The sequence below is a fragment of the Ostrea edulis genome, chromosome 4 (genome assembly GCF_947568905.1).
Source record: "Ostrea edulis chromosome 4, xbOstEdul1.1, whole genome shotgun sequence".
NCBI lineage: Eukaryota > Metazoa > Mollusca > Bivalvia > Ostreida > Ostreidae > Ostrea > Ostrea edulis.
Window position 1 is genome coordinate 54,999,131 of NC_079167.1, and position 23,249 is coordinate 55,022,379.

The 23,249-nt window shown below is 34.9% G+C and overlaps 1 protein-coding gene across 1 annotated transcript; it reads right to left on the reverse strand.

Annotated features, from left to right (window-relative positions):
* Window positions 1-2,342: 2,342 nt before the first annotated feature.
* On the reverse strand, window positions 2,343-23,143 carry LOC125669785 (prolactin regulatory element-binding protein-like). Its single transcript, XM_048904545.2, has 9 exons — window positions 22,988-23,143; window positions 19,606-19,804; window positions 19,265-19,488; window positions 18,639-18,722; window positions 18,070-18,176; window positions 6,480-6,653; window positions 5,524-5,596; window positions 4,831-4,990; window positions 2,343-3,648 (listed from the first exon to the last, which is right to left on the reverse strand). The coding sequence occupies exons 1-9, from the start codon at window positions 23,117-23,119 to the stop codon at window positions 3,563-3,565; spliced, it is 1,239 nt and encodes a 412-aa protein (XP_048760502.2). The 5' UTR covers window positions 23,120-23,143; the 3' UTR covers window positions 2,343-3,562.
* Between the last annotated feature and the right edge of the window lie 106 nt (window positions 23,144-23,249).

Below are 23,249 nucleotides of genomic sequence, written 5' to 3' on the forward strand. Positions count from 1 at the left end.
TTTGTTGGTCTCCATATTTAGTTGATCATATTGTGCTGCCATTTTGATTTATTTTACAGATGTTATAGGATTTGCTGAATTTGTACATGCTACATGTAAACTATAGGAACACTTTGTGGACATATTTCCTCTGATACTGCTTTAAGGATGTTGAAATTTTGCAAGATTGTTAGTCACAATATGTAGTCGATCAAATTACACCGCGATTTTGATTCTACAAATTTTACAGGAGTTAAGGGACTTTTGCGCCTCAACTTTTTTTTGCGGCGACAGGGACTTGTAGCTACACGTAGCAATTTTGTTTCTGGACAGTTCTGAGTTCTCAGAAAGTTCACAGCCAATTTTCTTTAAAATTGCTATGGAACATTTTTTGGTGCAGGGAACATAAACTGAATTATGTGGTCCCTGTCCTTTTGTGGCCCTTGTGGTAGGCAGACACCTCTAGAATTGTGGTAGGCAGACACCTCTAGAATATTTACTCTGGAGTATCTGGCATTCAGTCCTAGTGCATAATTATACTGACCACAAAAGCCTTTACCAAAATTGTGAAGTTCATGGTCCCTAGGTTAGGGAATCAAGCCAAAGGGCAGAACTATATGGACCTTGTAGTGGAAATGTTTTAATATCCTTACCCCTGAACATCTGGAAAACAACCTTGGCGCATAGTAAATGACACAGTGTTGTGCAGAAATATATTTTTAAGGATTTCATCTTTCTTTGAGACGTTGGAAGTAGCATGATTTTCTTGTGCAGTTTGACTTTGATAAGGAAGAAAGCTTTTGTCTGAATATGAAAAGGGAGGTAATTCAATTGACTCCTTCCCTCTTTCCTGTGTTTTGCCCCTTTTCTTTGGTCTCTCTTTGATTTTAGGTTCACTGCTTATTAAAGAAAAGAAAACAACATGACTTTGACTTGATGGGGATTTTGCTTTTACTTGTCAGAAGTTTGCTCTCAAGGCTATTAGAATCTAGTGGAACTTCTTGGGGATTAGCTAGGTGGCTGTTTTCTCTTTAGAGAAATGGAAAGACATAACCTACATCCAAAATTAAATAAAGAAAATAGACGACCTCTCCCCAAAAATACAAAATCCTTCCTTAAATACAAATCATATCCATCCAGAGAATTTAGTTTTACAACATACAAACTCTGAATTAGTCACAAAGTAAACAAACAGTAAATTCTAAAAACAAAAACAAAATTACTTAGTGCAATACTGACAGGTTTTCCACTTAGGACTTTCCTTTGTGAGGTCCATGCTCTCCATAAGTGTTGGGGAGTAAAGAACAATTTTCTTTTAAAGTCTTCTGTACATGTACAATTTGTATTCATAACTTGGGCACCAATGGTGAACATGTGTTGTACGTGTATGATTTGGTCTAGCAGGTGATGTGACTGCAAGTATGTTAAATGGTTTGAAATGGGTATGAGAAACAGAAAGTGTTTTGGGCTCCACTCATCTTTATATAACCTGCAAACCAATCCTATATTTCGCGGGAACACACTTTTACTTCCTAACAACCAATTAAAATCAATATGAAATATCCTATTCAAGATTGATGTGTCTATTCCAGTCAATCGAGAGAAAAAAAACCCCAAAACATGGAACTTGGCTTCCTTTCCTCGACACATTTTTTTTTATTCATCATTTTAATTTTTGGTGTTGGGAGATCCTTGAGATTTTTGTCTCCTAAAAGTGACATTAATTTGTAGCTTGATTCCATGAGCCTCCTCACCAATCTGGGAGATATCACTAGTATGACCGCTTAATAAAAAATGAGAGATATTGGTAACTCATTCTTGGCACAAAGGTAGCTTTACTACATGTAATTTGATCTGAGAACATCTATTTCTCATGAGTTACAAAGATACCCACTAGCAGCATTTACACACAATATTTCTGTTTCGTGTTCTAACTTGTGCGGTAATCACCGTTACTTATTGAGGTCATGAGCCTCTCTTTTCCACCAACAATGGTAATGTGATATCTAACCAATGTAATAGAAAAAAGCAATGTAAAACAAAATCCCCTTTCACTCTATGACATGCATTCAGCAAAGTAGAACCTTTAAGTGTTTTTTATTGCTGTAAAATTGACCAAACAGGACTTTGGTATGAATCCACATTGTGCCTCCCCTTATACGACATGCACCATGTTTGTGCTTCAGTATATGCACTCTCCAACATGACCAATCTGCCAGTCAGAATGAGAAGGTTGTAACTAAGTAGCAGAGTCTACAGACCTCTCTCTTGCCTGACAATTATACATATGGTTTTAACCTGCTCTCAAGTTCTTTGTAATATACATGTACTAACAATGGCAATAAGCAAACCAACCACTGACATAATTTGTTTTAAATTTTAATCACTACATTGTAAACCTAAGCAACAAACAATAAATTAATAGCAATACATGAAGAAAATAATGTTGTATCTGGTAAGGAATGTAATCAATTTCATTCAAATAAATATGTTGTCAATAACCTATCACCCTAACCTTCCTACTTTCAGGTAGAACTAATTTGGTAATGAGAAAAATTTATTTTACAAGTCTCAAAATATATGGAAGGATCAAAACTGTTTTTCCTTATTGTCATATATTATACAAATGCATGAAATAAATTTTTCAAAGCCAAGAAAGATGAAAAATGTTGGGGTACAAAATGTATATGAATTGATACATATTCCATATGAATGTAGTTTAACACACAAAATTTTAATCCCACGATCTCCCTCTGAATTTTAAAAGTTCTGAATATTAACACAAAGAGAGAGAGAGAGAGAGAGAGAGAGATCTGATTGACTTATACAGTCCATCACTAAAACAATGTATACAGTAAACTATTATCAAACAATTCTATAGTTAGTTACCTGTACAATGTACAGTCGTAAAAAAAAAAAATGCACCAACCACCATAAAATATTGGTACGCTTGATTAACAAAATTATTAGCACCTTGGAAAACATTTAAATACAAGTTTGATTAAGTGACCCATTATAAATGTGGATATGAAATGAGGAATTTGTAACAGTTTTAAACATTAGGACGCTTCCTGTCATGCTAATATAAGTGAAGGAATTGTAGATGTCATCTAAAGGAAAATCATGACATCACATAAAGTATTTAGTACACGTATAACATATTTTGAAATGACAATTTCTCTGGTTTGCTATCTCAAGTTTAGGACATGGACGAGATATCTGATATCATCTACAACACTTAATGTCTTATTCCTTTAGTCATTTATACCTTGATCTATATCAAACATTCAGGCCTATAAACTAATGTAGTGCATACACAATTTTTCTATTAAAAAAATTCAAAAATTACAAAAGTATCATCCACATAATAAAATGGACATTCCATATTTCCACCAGAATATTAACAATCACTGTGTGAAATGAATGATTTTCCAGCGAGATTCGTTTTAGCCACTGGTGGTGTAATTGAAAGAGCTGACAACATTCTCCTCTTTTTCAAAGATATCACAGCTTTATTAATGGCCTGGTACTGTAACAATGTTTATTGTTTGGACATTCTGACCACCTCGATTGGACTCCTTGATTATAATCCTAGTTCTGATATCAGCCAGAAAATCAGGGCGATGAAACAGATAAACAGGACGACCACCAAAGCTGCATTGTAAGATCCTGTAAAATAACAACACATACATATAGATGTATATACAGCGTTGTAGGATCCTGTAAAACAACAACACATACATATATATACAGCATTGTAAGGTCCTATAAAACAACAGCACATATATGTATATACAGTAAAAACTGGGATTCTGTTGATTCACTGTAAATCACATTATATTCATCAGAGGACTTTATTTATATACAATTTCGCAAATCTAGTTATTCGTGAAAATTTAGTTCTCACGAATAAACTCTTAAATATACAATGAATAGTGATTTGCAAAAGTTTTGTCTAATGAATAAATACCTCATTGTATTCTAGCAAATATAAGCCCTCTCAAAATAAAAATGATCTGCAGTACCTCATTTTGCCATAATGCACTGTGTCTGTGTTTGTAGTTTGTACTAAACTAGTTGTAACCACATTCTAAAGAAAGTTCGAGTATATTGTTGTTACCCTGGTCCATCTTTCACACTTTCAAACTCCTTATATTTTGAGTAGTAACCAATTAATCTTTATCAATATGATAGGTGGTGTCCTGTAGATGTGCAATAAGGTTTTGGAATTTTCGATTTTATCCTGGGGGTAAAAAAAACCTGATGGTTTTTCTAAACAAACCAGGTTTCCAGAACTCCTCTTACATTTTACAGCAGTAGCCAAATCATCTTTTGAAATATGATTGGTGGTGTCTTATAGATGTACAATAAGGTTTTGGAATTTTCATTTTCACCTGGGGGTCAAAAACGATGTTTTTCTACAAAAATCTTGTTCCTAAAATTCCTCTTACATTTTATGCAGTAGTCAAATCATCTTTTAGAAAATGATTGGTGGAGTCCTATAGATATGCAATAAGGTTTCAGAATTTTTGTTTTCAAAAACAAACCCTGATTCCAAGAACTCCTCTTATAATTCATGCAGTAGTCAAATCATCTTTTCGAAAATGATTGGTGATGTGAAATGATTAGTCCTGTAGATGTGCAATAAGTTTTTTGGAATTTTCATCCTGGAGGCCAAATGGGGGTTAAAAATGATGTTTTTCTTTTGAAAAACCTGGGATAGAAAAACCTGGTTAAAAAAAACTTCTTACATTTTATGCAGTAGCCAAATCACCTTTTGGGACATGATTGATGGTGTTCTTTAGATGTGCAATAGGATCTATATGTAGTCTTTTTACTCTTAATCATTACCTCTAGGAGCAACTTGATGTAGTCGAATGGTGTTGTCTGCTGAGATACTAAGAAGAGTAAAATCTTGGTTTCCAGTGATGGCTTGTGCGGCCTCGGAACTTGGCATGAATGTCAAACCAGTCACAAATATATTATGTGCTTCTTTGATATAGTACAATTTCTGAAAGAAAATAGGAAAAGCTTTCACAATCCATACAGCAAAACACATATTAGGTAATATGTACCCAAAGTACTGTATGACCATATCAAAGGACACTGTAAATGCCATGAAGACTATGTACTAGTTGTCAAGTTTGATGATGTTCTGACTATATTGTGGATGTCTGTGGATATTTTACCTCTACACTGATTAAGCTACATTGTGGATGTCTGGATATTTTACCTCTAAACTGATTAAGCTACACTGTGGATGTCTGTGGATATTTTACCTGTACACTAATTAAGCTACATTGTGGATGTTCACCTCTACACTGATTAAGCTACATTGTGGATATCTGTAGATATTTTACCTGTACACTGGTTAAGCTACAGTGTGGATGTCTGTGGATATTTTACCTGTACACTGGTTAAGCTACATTGTGGATGTCTGTGGATATTTTACCTGTACACTAATTAAGCTACAGTGTGGATATCTGTAGATATTTTACCTGTACACTGGTTAAGCTACAGTGTGGATGTCTGTGGATATCTTACCTGTAGGCTGAATGAAATATACACGCCAACACTTCCTGAAATGGTTCCTACTGCTGCATAGGTGCCATCATCACTGAAAAATAAATCAGAATAGTGTTTTTATGAATTTTCATGTGTTTTTCCCCTCAAATTTATTCTTTATGCAGTTGTAAATTAACGGTTTTGATGTCATGTCAAGGTTACAATCCCTACGGTTTTAATTTCACAATTTGACCAACAGTAAGAAAAACGAAAATTAAACAGTAGCAAAACTAAGAAAGTATACAATACAAAATTTCAAAGCTGCTGATGTCAACATACACATGTAGCTTTTCGTATACACAATAAATTGCACCATTAATTTTATATTCTGTTCCTCTAGTATAATATACTTGATAGATAAGACAAATGTTCATGTAGCTGGTCTGCCTAACTGCATGTTTTATTTATGTTTCGGAGACCTCACATCATTATACGGAATACAAGTGGCCACTAGTTAATATCTTAAATGTTTTGATAAGGTGCACTACTCCTCTAGGGAGACTGATACTGATTACAAAGACAGTTCTCCTGCACTCATTCATTTATCACCCTGCGAGCCTTGACAGCACACCCTACCCAAGTGTTAAGGCTCTAAATACACATTTTTAACCACTTTACAGAGAGCATTCAGAACAGACCAATTTCTAGTCTCTTTCAAAATATGTATACATTTATCCACATCATACTGAGAAGCTTTACAACAATTTCTTAAATATGTACACAGACCCTACTTAAGTGCCAGACTCTAAATATGTACACATTTACCCACTTTACTGACAGTGCTCAGTGCAGATGTTACCTAAGTGTCAGACTCTAAATATGTACACATTTACCCACTTTACTGAGAGTGCTCAGCGCAGATGTTACCTAAGTGCCAGACTCTAAATATGTACACATTTACCCACTTTACTGAGAGTGCTCAGCGCAGATGTTACCTAAGTGCCAGACTGGACAAGATCTCTGTCCCCGTTTCCTGGTTGTTTTTTGATTTGAAGGACTCACTGTCCCACATGGTGAGGTAGCACGGTTGTGGTTTTTGGGACCGCTTTATAGGGATACTGATTGTGTATAAATTAAACTTGTCTTTCTTTCCTTCTACCAATCCATATCTACAAAATAAAAAATATGTATGGTCTTATAAAAAATACTGAGTATTCCCTCTGGAGGATATTTTAACCTGTATTTTGCATTAATAAAAACATTTCAAAGTTTATGTATTTATTTGTTCTTTAATCATGCTTAGATAGGCATACAAAACCAAGTTCAGATGACGCTTTACTATCACAAACTAAACGGAGCACAATGTTATGTCGCTTTACCCAAAACAAAAATTCTGATGAACGAGTAAAACGATGTTTTAGAGTAACTTTACACAAAGAACAAACTTGAGAAATTTAACAGTCTGTAGATCTCTAAATTATGTATAAAACTTACTCTCTCGTTGTCACGTCAAAACAAATTCTAGATTTCATTCATAGTCGGATTATAAATACATTTTTTGTAATTTTAATCATGACTCAAAACCCCAGTGCAAGGTGTAAACTGACCAATTAGCCAATTATAGACTCAAGTGTGTCACCTCCACAAAGAAGCACAGGAGATGTTTCAACTATGTAAACACCTAATTACACCTCCAGCATTCAACAAAATCCAGGTAAGGCCCAAGCGGAAATTATTACACGCTTGAGTAACGGTGGGTATATGCTACCACCACTTCGAGAAATCGAGAGTGAAAAACAATGACATGTGTTTTATGGGACCCAACTTCACTTCGAGAGATGAAACGTTCGAGAGATCGATAGTAAATTTGCTTTGTTATATAGAGAAAAAAATTGGGACCATGATTTCACTTCGAGAGATTGAGAACTTCGAGAGATCGAAGTTCGAGCCAACGAGAGTCACCTGTAAAACAATCATGGATTAAATCTTACCCAAGAGACAGGAGTATGCAAACAGGACATGATATCAAACAAGAAGGCAATCACCATGCCACAGGACTTAGTCTTAGGGCTAAAATTACTATGTCTATTAGTGAAATTTGCCAGAGACACAATATGTCGTATCATTGTTACACTGACAACTTATCAAACCCTTATATAACTGGGAAAATATCAGATTCCGACTTGAAGCCTGTCTTTCAGATATAAGCAGTTGGATGTCTTCTAACATGCTTAATAAGACAGAGCTAATCATATTTGCACCCAGGCAACTCTGCACTTGTTTGATTTTATTTTAACTTTCAATTGATGCATTATAAAGTCTACACCTGTGGTAAAGAACTTGGGGGCATTTTTTGTTTTTTGATACAAATTTAAACATGGACAAACATTGGTCTGCTGTGGCAAGGTCATGCTCCTTCCAAATCAGGAACATAGGGAGGATAAGACACCTTATCAATGACTGTATGAGCAAAATGTTAGTACATGTTCTCATTACAGCCACACTGGACTCTATGCAAATGCACTGCTTTTTAGGTTACCAACCTGTGCATTGCATAAATTATAATTTGTGCAAAACTCGAGGATGATCCCTCATTCTGAGAAACATGCTCATATCACCCTTGTATTGATAGACCTTCACTGACTGCCTTTTCAGTACCACGTACACAATACAAGGTGCTTTTCTACACCTGTAAATCCATACACCTGTGTACTTGAGTGAACTAGTAACCCCGTATTGTCTATCAAGAACAGAGGGGTCTATAAATGAAATGTTTCTAAAAGTTCCTAAAACTCACACAAAGTTGTACAGTGATAGACAATTTGACTATTCAGCACCAACACTGTGGAATGCTTTGCCTGTAGGACTAAGACTAGCAAAGTCACTAGTTCTTTTAAAAGAAACCTAAATTTAAACTTCTTTAAAAGTTGCTTTTCATGTTTAATCACATATGTCATTCTTAGCATAATGAGTGTTTTATATTTCTTACTTTTTTTTATTAATAGCAAATAATCATTTTATATATTTGTGTAAAATATTGTCACAATAACATTGTATGCTTTAATGTGAAGTAATTTATTGAATGATTAGGGTGCAATACAAATTTTAGTATTGGATTGTATTTTCTAATTCATATGTGCAAAAATACCACAAAATAAAACTAGTTCTAATTGTAACGGGGACCGTTACAGATGTTCCCCAAACCTCCCCCAATTAAAAAGTGATGTCCTTGTGAATCTATAGGAAAAAATCATTTTATTTTAGCCTTTAATTACATGTAGTACGTTCAATATGGTCATTTCAGTACCAAGAAATGAAAGAAAGCGTTGCACGTGCATACACGCGCACGCGTGTATGATTCCGAATTTTTGTTGATGTCATTCAACAGGCATTTGTATCATATACCCACAGTATGAATTTCATAACGTTTCCACCAAATATAAGGAAGTTATAGCGATTTTAAAATCGTCCAATCAGAAATCAGCACACGTGCATGGACGTGCTGAGCAGTAATTCTAACCACAGCAATTTGTAAGGAGTACCAAGATACATCTAAACCCCTAATATGAATAGAATTTGATGAAAAACAAAAACGTTATCGTCCTTTAAAAATTGAACATTTAAAAAAACGTTGCACGCGCATGCGCGTGGGCATTTTTTGTTACACCAACATATAGATACACATATTGTCTACGTATGCTGTGAATATCATCTCATTCGCTTCATAAATAAGATAGTTTCAAACGTTTTAGCATTATCCAATCAAAATGAAGCGCACGTGCATACGCGTGCAAATTGGTAATTTTGACCATGTAAATCAGTTAAGGGTCTCAATATCTACCTATGATATGAATTTCAAGCCATTTCAATGAACAACAAAAAAGTTAGACTGATTCCAAAGTTAGCGTACAAATTTTGTAATGCGCGTGCACGCACATGCGTGCGCGTGCTGGCAAAATAACTATTATTTTTCATATGTACAAATGATATACTATCATCCTATTTAGGTTTTATATCGCTTCCTTCAATATTCTGATTTTCCATTTTTTGTACCAAAATTGCAATGCACGTGCGCGCGCGTGCATGCACGTGCAAACAAAATGACTATCACTATGCACATCTACAAACGCTATACTATCATCCTGGAAAGTTTCATATCGATCCCTTTTGTAGTTTCTGAGAACACTACCGGACAAAAAAGTACCGGAGAAAAAGAATAATAATAATAATAACTAGACACGATCTCGTTGCGAGCAACGAGTAGGTCTTCCGTCCGATTTGTTGATGCACTCGGAGTTAAAAAAAAAAAGAAAAAGACAAATGAGTCCCAATTTAGTTTCCGACTTTAAGACACTTTAGATATAATCAATTTTTCATATCATAAGCTTCTGAAGCAAAGTTGCGGTAAAATTCGTTTGAAATTCGACTCTCCAGGCGAGCCATAAGGCCCGCGGGCCTATTTCTTGATGTCATTTGTTAGCCCTCTATAGACTCAACAACTTTAGTTCTATATGTCTTTACAAAATATTTACCTGTAAAAAGTTATTGAGATCGACCGATATGGACAAAAAATCGACTCTACAGGCGAGCCATTAGGACCATAGGCCTATTTCTTGATATCAATCGATAGATCTCGATAAAGTGAACAACTTTTGTTCAATATGTCCTTACAAAATATTTACCAGTTACAAGTTTTTGAAATCGACTGATATCGACAAAAATCGACTCTACAGGCGAGCCATGAGGCCCACAGACCCATTTTTTGATATTGATCGATAGGTTATGACACATTGAACAACTTTTGTTCAATAATGCTTTTCAAAAAATATGTCGTTTTAAAGATATGAGGCGTCAAATATTTACGATTTTGGCCCTTAAAATCTCTAATTACGTAACATATGACCTACTTTTTGATTTGATGAGATCAAGCTCGTTGAGATGAACATTTCCGCTTCTACAACTTATCATAAAATATTAATAGTTTCTGAGATATTCTCAAAAACATTTGGACCCTTCTGAACCCCTAATTTAAAGGGCCAGCCCGTTTTGCTTGATATCGTAAGAAAGGCCTTGTCATTTTAAACATTTTTTGCTCAACAAGTATTTAGAAATTCTTTACCGTTCTCGAGTTATCTCTACAAGAAATATTTAGGGGCCAAACTGTAGCTCCCTAACGGGGCCACATAGGGAAAAAACGAAATGTACATATTGTTTAGATTATCATTCTGAACAACTTTTGTTCAATAATGCTTTTCAAAATATTTGTCGTTTTCAAGATATGAGGCGTCAATTATTTAGGATTTTGGCCCTTAAAATCCCTTATTACGTAACATATGACCTACTTTTTGATTTGATAAGAACAAGCTCGTTTAGATGAACATTTCCGCTTCAATGACTTATTACAAAATATTAATAGTTTCTGAGATATTCTCATAAACCTTTGGACCCTTCTGGGCCCCTAATTTAAAGGGTCAGCCCCTTTTGCTTGATATCGTAAGAAAGGTCATGACATTTCAAACATTTTTTGTTCAACAAGTATTTAGAAATTCTTTACCGTTCTCGAGTTATTTCTAGAAGTAATTTTTAGGGGCCAAACTGTAGCTCCCTAACGGGGCCACATAGGGTAAAAACGAAATATGCATATTGTTCAGATCATCATTCTGAACAACTTTTGTTCAATATTGCTTTTCAAAATATTTGTCGTTTTCGAGATACAAGGGGTAAAAAATGTATGGTTTTGGCCCTTAAAATCCCTTATTACGTAACATATGACCTAAATTTTTATATGAATAGATTTGGATTGTTGAGATGAACATTTTTTGTTCTTTGACTTCTACCAAAATATTAACGATTTTTGAGATATTTGATCTAGACTTTGAGCCCTTCTAGATCCCTAATTGAAGGGGCTAGCCCCTAAATCTTGATATTTTCGAAAAGATCTCATAAATGTGCACAACTTTTGTTCTACATGTCTTAACAAAATATTTGCAAGAAAAAAGATATTGGAGATCAAAGGTCAAAAATCGCCGAAAAATTTTGGCATCCATTTTTTCAGGTCCAGGCGAGCGTTTAGGCAAATCTTCTCCGGTAAAATCGAATCCCCCACAAATCTTCTGAAATGTTTACTCTATCTTGTGTAGAAATTTCAAGACTCTAGCTTCAAAACTAACGGAGGAGATGCGTGGACAACAAGGCCCTTCAAAAAGTCACTAAAAGAGAGATAACTCCTGACCGGAAGTGACGTCAAGCACGAAATTTTGCAAGCAAAGTTTCGTCACCAAAAGACATCTTTCCTGAAAATTTCGTGAAAATCGATCGAGAAATGGCTGAGAAAAACGCGTGTACTACCAAGGAAAATAATAATAATAATAATAATAATAATAATAATAATAATGAAGAAGAAGAACGCGAACAATAATAGTAAGGTCTTCCGCAGGAGACGGAAGACCTTAACTAGAAACTCATTACTAGTAATGAGTAGGTCTTCCGTTAGACCACTTCCGGTAAAGAGCTTTCTGTTCCTACGAAAACCATTTAAATATATCAGAAAATGTTCCTTAACAATGAATGAGAAATGTATTATCGAATTTTTTACTCATTTCTCGTAACTTCCGGTGACGACCGGAAGTACTATTCAGATGTGTTTTCCCATAAATGACAGCGACTCTTTACTGTCTATATTCCCTGAAAATTTCACGTCTCTATCTGAAAGAGTTATCAACAAAGAGAAGTAGACTAAAGAAAGAAAAAGTAGTAGGTTACTACCGACCGGAAGTTAATTTTGAAAACCAAAATTATCAAAACTTTAGAAGTTGATACTGTTATTAAGACATGTGAAAATCTTATGAAAGACTTCAAATATAAGCGAGATTTATGGGAACAAAGAGACGAAAAGTAAAAAGGTATTTTATCAAGAAACCGGAAGTAGTCGTTTTGACTACCGACAGAGTCAATATTCTTTTGACACTTTGAAAGAGACTTAATAAAGTAATATAGGTTTCAATTTAAAAGAAAAAGTTTGAAATTTGTGATTCTTTCCATCACTTCCGGTGACGACAGGAAGTGACGGTCGACATGTTCAACCTCCTACTGCACGCTTACAAACGGAGATTTATCATACCTGAATAATTGATGAACCTATATTTTACCTTTTCCAAGAAAAATGCTGGACAAAATTCCTTTTGAGAAACAGAAAATCGCCCATATTTTCCGACTGGAAGTGAATTTTGTAAAAACAAAAATAGTTATAGGAAGGTCCTTTCATAAGACATTATTCCTAAAAATTTCAAGAAAATCTATCCACCATCTCTGAGAAATCACTCGAAGAAATCGGAAAATCGACATTTTTCAAATACTTCCGGTATAGACCGGAAGTGACGGACGACAAAATTGAATGTATGTGTACAATGGACTAATGTTAGTTGATCAACTCTACAAGTTTCAAGCGTCTATCTATATTCATTATTGAGAAACTGAAAAAACAAGGTTTGAATATGTCCACCCCATATCTCACGACCGGAAGTGAATTTTACAAAACTATTTAAATTTACACTAGACATTTATAATGTCTATAACATATGTAAAATTCAAATCATTAACTTGTTTTATGACCGAGATTTATGGCACTGAAAAATGAGAGAATGAATAGTTTTTCTTTCATGTAACCGGAAGTTGGAGATTCAACTTCCGGTGGGGTCAATAGCTTTTGAGAATTAGAACGAGACCTAATAAACCGATATAGGTTTCAATTTGAAAGAAAAAAGTTTGAAATTTATGATTTATTAATCACTTTCGGTGACGACCGGAAGTGACGGCCGACATTCTTACCCCCCTACTGCACCCCTACAAAGTGAGATCTATTAACTCTGAAATTTTGGTGACTCTATCTTTTACCGTTTCTGAGAAAAACCATTGACAACGAAAACAGCTCATAAGCCGTATTTGCCGACCGGAAGTGAATTTTACAAAAATATTTGACGTTACTCTAGACATTTATAGTGACTATAATATATGTAAAACTCAACTCATTAACTAGTTTCATGACCGAGATTTATGGCACTGAAAAATGAGAGAATGAATAGTCTTTCTTTGATATAACCGGAAGTTGGAGATTCAACTTCCGGTGGGGTCAACATTTTTTGAGAATTAGAACGAGATATAGTAAACCAAAGTAGGTTTCAATTTGAAAGAAAAAAGTTTGAAATTGATGATTTATTTGATCACTTCCGGTGACGACCGGAAGTGACGGCGACAAAAAATATTACGTGCATGCACAATAGAGAAAATAGATCTATCATCCCTGAAAGTTTCATTCGATTATCTTTAGTGGTTTTCAAGTTTACCCCCGGACAAAGTTTCTTTCAAAAACCGGAAAATCGGACGTATCTGACGAACGGAAGTGAATTTTGAAAAAATGAAAAAAATGCCTCGAGGTACCATCGTTGTCTATAACCTGTGAAAGTTTCAGGAAAATCCATCCAGCGGTCTCGGAGACAAAAGGGAAAAAAAAAAATAATAATAATAACTAGAAACTCATTACTAGTAATGAGTAGGTCTTCCGTTAGACCACTTCCGGTAAAGAGCTTTCTATTCCTACGAAAATCATTTAAATGTATCAGAAAATGTGCCTTAACAATGAATGAGAAATGTATTGTCGAATTTTTTATTCCTTTCTCGTAACTTCCGGTGACGACCGGAAGTACTATTCAGATGCGTTTTCCTATAAATGACAGCGACTCTTTACTGTCGATATTCCCTGAAAATTTCACGTCTCTATCTGAAAGAGTTCTCAACAAAAAGAAGTAGACTAGAGAAAGAAAAAGTAGTAGGTTACTACCGACCGGAAGTCAATTTTGAAAAACAAAATTATCAAAACTTTAGAAGTTGATACTTTTATTAAGACATGTGAAAATCATATGAAAGACTTCAAATATAAGCGAGATTTATGGGAACAAAGAGACGAAAAGTAAAAAGATATTTTATCAAGAAACCGGAAGTAGTCGTTTTGACTACCGACAGAGTCAATATTCTTTTGACACTTTGAAAGAGAGTTGATAAACTAGTATAAGTTTCAATTTAAAGGAAAAAGTTTGAAATTTGCCATTCTTTCCATCACTTCCGGTGACGACAGGAAGTGACGGTCGACATGTTCAACCCCCTGCTGCACGCTTACAAACGGAGAATGATCATCCCTGAATATTTGATGAACCTATATTTTACCTTTTCCAAGAAAAATACTGGGCAAAATTCCTTTTGAGAAACAGAAAATCGCCCATATTTTCCGACCGGAAGTGAATGTTGTAAAAACAAAAATAATTATAGCAAGGTCATTTCATAAGACATTATTCCTGAAAATTTCAAGAAAATCTATCCACCATCTCTGAGAAATCACTCGAAGAAATCGGAAAATCGACATTTTTCAAATACTTCCGGTATAGACCGGAAGTGACGGACGACAAAATTGAATGTATGTGTACAATGGACTAATACTAGTTGATCAACTCTACAAGTTTCAAGCGTCTATCTATATTCATTATTGAGAAACTGAAAAAACAAGGTTTGAATATGTCCACCCCATATCTCACGACCAGAAGTGAATTTTACAAAAATATTTAAATTTACACTAGGCATTTATAATGTCTATAACATATGTAAAATTGAAATCATTAACTTGTTTTATGACCGAGATTTATGGTACTGAAAAATGAGAGAATGAATAGTTTTTCTTTCATGTAACCGAAAGTTGGAGATTCAACTTCCGGTGGGGTCAATAGTTTTTGAGAATTAGAACGAGACCTAATAAACCGATATAGGTTTCAATTTGAAAGAAAAAAGTTTGAAATTTATGATTTATAAATCACTTCCGGTGACGACCGGAAGTGACGGCCGACATTCTTACACCCCTACTGCACCCCTACAAAGTGAGATCTATTAACTCTGAAATTTTGGTGACTCTATCTTTTACCGTTTCTGAGAAAAACCATTGACAACGAAAACAGCTCATAAGCCGTATTTGCCGACCGGAAGTGAATTTTTCAAAAATATTTGACGTTACTCTAGACATTTATAGTGACTATAATATATGTAAAACTCAACTCATTAACTAGTTTCATGACCGAGATTTATGGCACTGAAAAATGAGAGAATGAATAGTCTTTCTTTGATATAACCGGAAGTTGGAGATTCAACTTCTGGTGGGGTCAACATTTTTTGAGAATTAGAACGAGATATAGTAAACCAAAGTAGGTTTCAATTTGAAAGAAAAAAGTTTGAAATTGATGATTTATTTGATCACTTCCGGTGACGACCGGAAGTGACGGCGACAAAAAATATTACGTGCATGCACCATAGAGAAAATAGATCTATCATCCCTGAAAGTTTCATTCGATTATCTTTAGTGGTTTTCAAGTTTACCCCCGGACAAAGTTTCTTTCAAAAACCGGAAAATCGGACGTATCTGACGAACGGAAGTGAATTTTGAAAAAATGAAAAAAATGCCTCGAGGTACCATCGTTCCCTATAACCTGTGAAAGTTTCAGGAAAATCCATCCAACGGTCTCGGAGACGAAAGGGAAAAAAAAAAAATAATAATAATAAACAGTAGAATCACTAGAAGGTCTTCCGTTGGAAACGGAAGACCTTAACTAGTACTTATTGTAACGGGGACCGTTACACATGTTCCCCAAACATTCCCCCATTTATGAAGTGGTGCCATTTATTTCAGTACAAGTGGTTTTGACCATGGCAAACTGTGTAGCATGTGAATAGATAACTATTTTATAATGTTCAGTCCATTTCATGCTAATACAAATCAGTTATAAAGATCTGAGAGTTTTCTGCACGTGCACGTACGTGTATGCACGTGCTGATAAGTAATTTGATCATCTCGATACATTACAAGTCTTACTATAAGAGTACAAGAGAAGTTTCACAACAGTTCAATGAAAAACGAGAAATTAACAACTCAAAACTACAAAGACCGAAATCAATGCACGTGCATACACGTGCGCGTGAGTACCACACAACAATTTTGTTGATGCTATTCAATAGACATTTGAACAATATACTTACTATATGAATTTGGTATCGATCGCTTCACTCTTAAGAAAGTTATTGGGATTTCAAAATCGTCCAATCAGAATTAAGCGCACGTGCATGCGCGTGCAGGGAAGTCATTTTGAGACTATTAATAAATTGACAGGCCCAAAACATACCTACAACCTAATTTTCAAACCTATTCATTGCAATCTCAAAATGTTATAGACCAATACTTAAATTTAGACGTAAAAAATTACATTGCACGCGCATTCACGCGCACGCGATTTTGATAATGGAAAATTTGTTGACACCATTTCACAGACATTCATATCATAGATCCTCAGGGTAAATTTGAATTCATTTCCGTTTTTAATTCAATAGTTATGACCATTTTAGTACCCGAAAAATGAAAGAAAAGCTATGCACGTGCATACACGGGCACGTGAGTAGGACTCAGCATCAATGTTGATGTCATTCAATAGACATTTGATAGATATACTTACAGTATAAATTTCATATTGTTTCCATCATTTATAAGAAAGTTATGGCCATTTGAAAATCGTCCAATCAGAATTTAGCACACGTGCATGCACGTGCCGGATGGTAATTATGACTATACACTTTTGTTAAGAATATCAAGATACATATACAATACAAGTTTGAAAAGATTTTGACAAAAAACAAAAAAGTTATGGGCATTGAAAGAATTGAACCTTCAAAAGACAATGCACGTGCGTGCGCATGCGCGTTTGCAATTTTTATTACATCGATCTGTAGATATTTGACATGTCTACCTATCCTGTAAATATCATTAAATTTCCTTAATTGGTATGAATGTTATAAACGGTTTTGTATTATCCAATCAAATTGAAGCACACGTGCATGCGCGTGCAAAATTGAAATTTTGACGATGCCAAACAGTTAAGGGTCCCATTTTATACCTACGATATAAATAGCAAACGATTTCATCGAAAAATAAAAAAGTTAGACGCATTCCAAAGTTTGTAAACAAAAAATCCAATGCACGTGCATGCACATGCATGCATTTTCATGCAAAATGACATTCGTTCCGCACATCTACATATGCTATACTATCATCCTAAAAAGGTTTCATATTGATCCCTTGAGTACTTTCTGAGAACACTCGTGGACAAAAAAGTCCCAAGAAGAAAGAAAGAATAATAATAATAATAAGAAGAAGAAACCGAGTAAAACCAATATGTTCCCAAACTTTGTTTGGGGAACATAATAATAAAAAACAGAGTAAAACCAATATGTTCCCAAACTTTGTTTGGGGAACATAATAATAATAATAATAAGAAACAGAGTAAAACCAATATGTTCCCAAACTTCGTTTGGGGAACATAATAATAATGAAGAAGAAGAACGCGAACAATAATAGTAAGGTCTTCCGCAGGAGACGGAAGACCTTAATAATAAGAAACAGAGTAAAAACAATATGTTCCCAAACTTTGTTTGGGGAACATAAATATCCCTGTATACAGTACTGTGAAACAAACAGTTACAGCACCGTCCAAGAATAATTACCTGCATGCTCTGAATCTGTAGTCTTGGGGTCCATTCAGGTCCTTGACCTTGCTGCCGTCTTTTGTTTGCCACACAAACCCACAGTGGTCTCTAGATACAGTCACAATCTGAAGTGATGAACAAAACTTCTACACTTCAGAATTTCCTATTCTTTTGTTTTCATATACAGGCAAAAGTTTGGAGGTTTGTTGAGGAAAGCCTTCACATTTCAATACAAATTTTTGAGGTCTTTAATTCACGGTGGCGAACCATGTGAATTTGGCATGACCTATTACGCGGAAAAATGACAACAAAAATCAGCACAAGGGAGAATTCAATTGAGTAAGAAACACCTTTATCAATAACAAATTGTCACAACTTATATCAACATTTGAAGAATTTTCTCAAGAACAAATCTATACTAAAATGGTAGTTCTACGTGTGATAGAAGCAGAGAACATTAACACAGTGTTTTGTTTTCAGTCAAAAACTTTTCAATGCTTTCTCTGTTATGAAGTAGTTGTGTTCAAACTGTCCAAAGAAAAAGAATTTTCCAGACAAATCAGTATCAATCCAAGAAATAAACCTACCTTATCTCCGGCAGGACTAATATCAATATCATCAACATCATTTTTGTGAGCTGCAACTTCAAAAACCTTTTTCATATCTGGATACTGAAAAAAACACCAAGATTTGTTTGTGAAACACTGATGCCCCCATATACCCAAATTCCAAGGTCATGGGGTCAAACATATTGGCAGGGACCTATATACTAAGTATTTTGGTCCCTGATATTGGTACAAAAATAAAGGTCTTACCAAAAGGAATCCACCTTTGAAATATGAAAGCCCTTGTACTGACCATTCAAAAGTTATGGCCAAGGTTAGTTTTTCAAAAGTAGGTTAATTCCAAGGTCAAACAGACAGAAATTTTACTACATAAAGAACGGTCTTATGAAATGGAATACACATGTGAAATATGAAAGCCCCATTACTAACCATTCAAGGTTAACATTTTGTAGAAAGAGAGACAGGAGAAAGAGAGACTGACATACCAAAATCTATAATTATGCCTCTGAATCTCTGAATACAGGGGCACAAGATCTGCATTGACAATAGCTATTATATAAGCTTATTTCATTTATTTTTTATATGATTATGAAAGGAAAAAATGGTGCATGCTCTCAGATTTCTTAAGTGCTCTAAACAAGACTTACCTTCCACACTCGGAGATAGCCATCAGCTCCTCCTGTTGCTAATAATGAGTGGTCCCTGCTAAATTGCACTGTTTTTTGAAAACTAGATTCTTTGTGAAAGTCTGTTTTGATTTGTTTAATTTTGTCAATGTCAAACAAGATCTGCTTGGTCGCCTCGTGACCTTTATCATTTGTTGAATTTTCATTTTCTGATTTTCTCTGTCGGATGTCACTGTTTTCAGTTCCTAAATAAATAAAACACTCGATAGAAAAGTTTATCAGGAAACCCCATTAATAAATTTTCACTAGTTTTAGCTTAGTGCAATGTTCTACAAGACTCAACCAAGCTCATTCTTATGTACCTCTGTCCTTCTTCTCTGGAGATGTGACTTTATATTTCAACGAGTATATGTGGCATTCATCATCTAGACCAGCTGCAAATATATGATTTCTGCCATCATACACATTACAACCGTTCATGATAGACTTTGTACCCGTGTCATGTCGACATATGCTTCCAGCCACAGCTTTGTCGGACATAAACTTCACCTCATATACTTCCTGCAAGTATAAAATACCAAACTTTGCTTAGAATACTGTTGGATTTAGAATTTCTGACTGAAATTATTCCTAGATGTAATGAAATTTATAAAGTGTTTCAGGGTTTATAAAAGTTTGCTTCACTACTAATAAAATGGTTTGATCCTTCCTCTTTAGAAAAAATTGAAAAGAACAAGGTACGGTTGTATACATAAAAAGGCCCAAAAAATTTCTCTCTATAAAATGTGTCTGGAATTAACCTTAATCAGCGTTTTAAGAAAGTAAAATAAATGCCAGGTATACCATGTCAACAAAATCAGAATGATAGTCCTAAATGGATAGCATTATGACATCATGAATAAGACATTTCCCGCCTTTTTCTCAAAATAAGCCTGAAAACTTTCAAATGTCATACAAATTATTGCTCAGGAAAAGATGTGCGCATTTGTCGAGCAAAATGAAAATGATATATATTGTGTATTATTTTGAGATGAAAAACATGCTTCAATATGAATTTGCTCGACGCATGCGCTGTATGTTTTCTAAAAGGAAAACCACCTGAATTTGTGGATATTTTCATTGAAAATGGCATTTTTGCAATTTTATGCCAACTTCAAGCTCTCGTCATATGACTTAAATCATTTTGCTGATCAAACTGAGTGAATTTTGGGTTTGCTAAACTATTCCTTAATTGAATGCCAGGATTTGAGCTCCATGTGAAATCATCAATATTTTGGGCCAGATGACTGTAGAAACTGTACCTACTTCTTTCAAATGTAAGATCATTTTATATGTATACGTACTGTTAATTTTGTCTTTCTACTTATCATGAAAGGCGAAGATAACAAACAGTGATCAATCTCATAACTCCTATTTAAGCAATACAAAATAAAGAGCTGGGCAAACACGGACCCCTGGATATACCAGAGGTGAAATCAGGTGCGTAGGAGGAGTAAGCATCCCATGTTGACCGGTCACACCCGCCATGAGCCCTATATCTTGATCAGGTAAACAGAGTTATCCGTAGTCAAAATCAGTGTGCCAAGAATGGCCTAACAATCGGTATGAAACAGCATTTGACCCAATGGCAAACTAGATCGTTATAACGACCATAGAATTTTGAGAAATGCTGACTTTAAACAAGACTGTTGGAGCCCCTGTACCATCAACTTGTTTGTCAGTAGCCTGCTTCGATTTAAAAACTAACCATAAGCAGAACAAGCTCTTGCATATTGAATAAGTTGAGAGACATAAACACCATATGCAGGTGATAATGGAATATTGCTACATAAATATGGGAAATTGACAATGGAGATGATCTGTGGGCAAACTCAGTGGCAAACCGTTGTTAAAGATACAACTTTCTTGATTTAATAAAAATGATTAATCAAATAGTCTGATCATGAATTGAAAGTCTTCAATTTACAAATTACTTGTTTACAGTTAGTTTGCCAAGAAAGTATGTGAAATTGTTTAAAATGATCATGCCAGACACGACTTACAGATCATTGACAAAAAACAACAAGAGTAAACTCCTACACAAACAGAAAGTCATTCATGTTTATTAATAACAGGAAGCAGGTATCACTATACACAGAAACATAACGCAAATTCCGATGGTTCAAGTCCAATCAAGGTTTTGCAATGGTACCGATCATATGATCCATGCACAGTAATCATCAATGATGTTTTCACAGCAAGTTTATTCATGAGTGATGAGTAAAAAGACCCAATCAACCGTAGATATACCTTGATACCTTTTCTACATGATGAAGGCTACATAGCCTGTAACCCCCGCTCTGTTAGTTATTAAACTGTTGCATAGTTAACTGTTACACAATGTCAGATAACCCCTTCTAAACCTGGAAGGTGTAGTTACAACAGGGGTCGAAATTAACTTTTTCTACCACAGGCTAATTTTAGCCTGTGGGTAAAAAATCCACAGGCTAAAATGAAAACCTACAAGCTAAAATAAAAATAATGAAACAGTGCTCTTTTTATATATATATTTTTTTCAATCAATGATTTTCCCCATCATTACTGAGCCTAGTGGGTCAACAGGCAGCGTTTGGACAAGACACTAAGTTACGTAAGTCATATGGTGCAATGTCTAGGTCTCTTGATTATCGCACCTGTAGCAGTCTAATCCACAACTTGTTTACCGCAGGTCTAGATCCAGTCTTCCAATTTCATGCCACATCAGGGTTGTCACTAGTGATTTTTTAAAGCGAATACAGGACTCATGGTTTTATAAGCAGCACGATCACGAGTCCTATGACTTTTTTGATAATCGTTTACGCGGTGAGAAATGCACCCGTGTCGTCACTACAACCCGACCTCAATATGACAATAAATTTAGATAGGACATTCTCATGATTTTGATAAAAATAACTACCGGAAGACTTGGTAAAACATAGACTCCGATATTTTTTGTAGATAAATGAATAACAAAAACATCATACTTGGAATTATTCAATTTAATCACCCCTATAGGTGAACAGGACTCGTGGCACATGTCGATATGCGATGTTCGATCTCTAAAGCATTTGTTTGACTCCGAGTTTCTTAAAAAATCATAAAAGATAAAAACGGTTATTGAAATCGGTCGTTCATGTAAGCGTTTGTATGATTCAGAGTGCAAGTTTGAGAAAAGCAAATAGCGCATCACCGTTAAAACGGATACGATATGATCATGGTTTGTAAATCACCACTCGCTAAGATTTTCGAGTGTCCATTATTTTTACTCGCTATTTTTCAAATGTACTCGCATTTTGCGAGTATTTCTCGCTAATTTCGAGCCCTGTTACAATGCTTAATATGGAATGCTCTTAAAATACAGAACTTTACAATAAATGGAAGGGGAGCACACCTCTACAATCAATTCAATTTCTATACAGCTCATATGCTAAGATTTACAAACACTACACGAAACTCAGAAATCCTCTTGACAGGTGTGCTACTTTTTTTGAAAAGTAATGGAATAACATCCAAAACATAGTATTCACTATATAGAGGAAACAGATCCTGGAAGAACAGAATAAAGAGTGCACTGATAATAGGGCAAACAAAAGAGCGAATGTGTTTTAGGGCAAAATGACCCTTGTTCCTTGTTTCTATTGATATTCGAGGAAATTCGAAATGTGCTTAGTCCATATTGCAAGATATTAACTATATAAAAATGTTATTAGTTTTAGCAGTCCTTACAATAGCATTTGCTATGCCTGTCTTTGCTGCTCCACCACCACCAGCAACTAGGAAATGGCGTTCGTCTAAAGCTTTAACAACATACAGAGGAAAATCGGAACGTGCCAACAAGCCACCTTTGGCAGCCGCCATTTTTGACAGATTTACTCCGTTCCAGTACTTATTAAATATTTTCTCCTCCTATTCATTGTGATTTAATCTGATTTAAAAATTAATTTAAATTTTACTCTAATGAATCAATATATGTCTTTTCTTTTAAAAT

Coding starts and splice junctions, on each gene's coding strand:
- LOC125669785 (XM_048904545.2), bottom strand. CDS start 23,119: ATGGCGGCTGCCAAAGGTGGCTTGTTGGCACGTTCCGATTTTCCTCTG. Junction 5,597..6,479: donor TTGTCCAGTCTGGCACTTAG/GTAACATCTGCG, acceptor TTTATTTTTCAG/TGATGATGGCACCTATGCAG. Junction 3,649..4,830: donor ACATCAAGTTGCTCCTAGAG/GTAATGATTAAG, acceptor GTTATTTTACAG/GATCTTACAATGCAGCTTTG.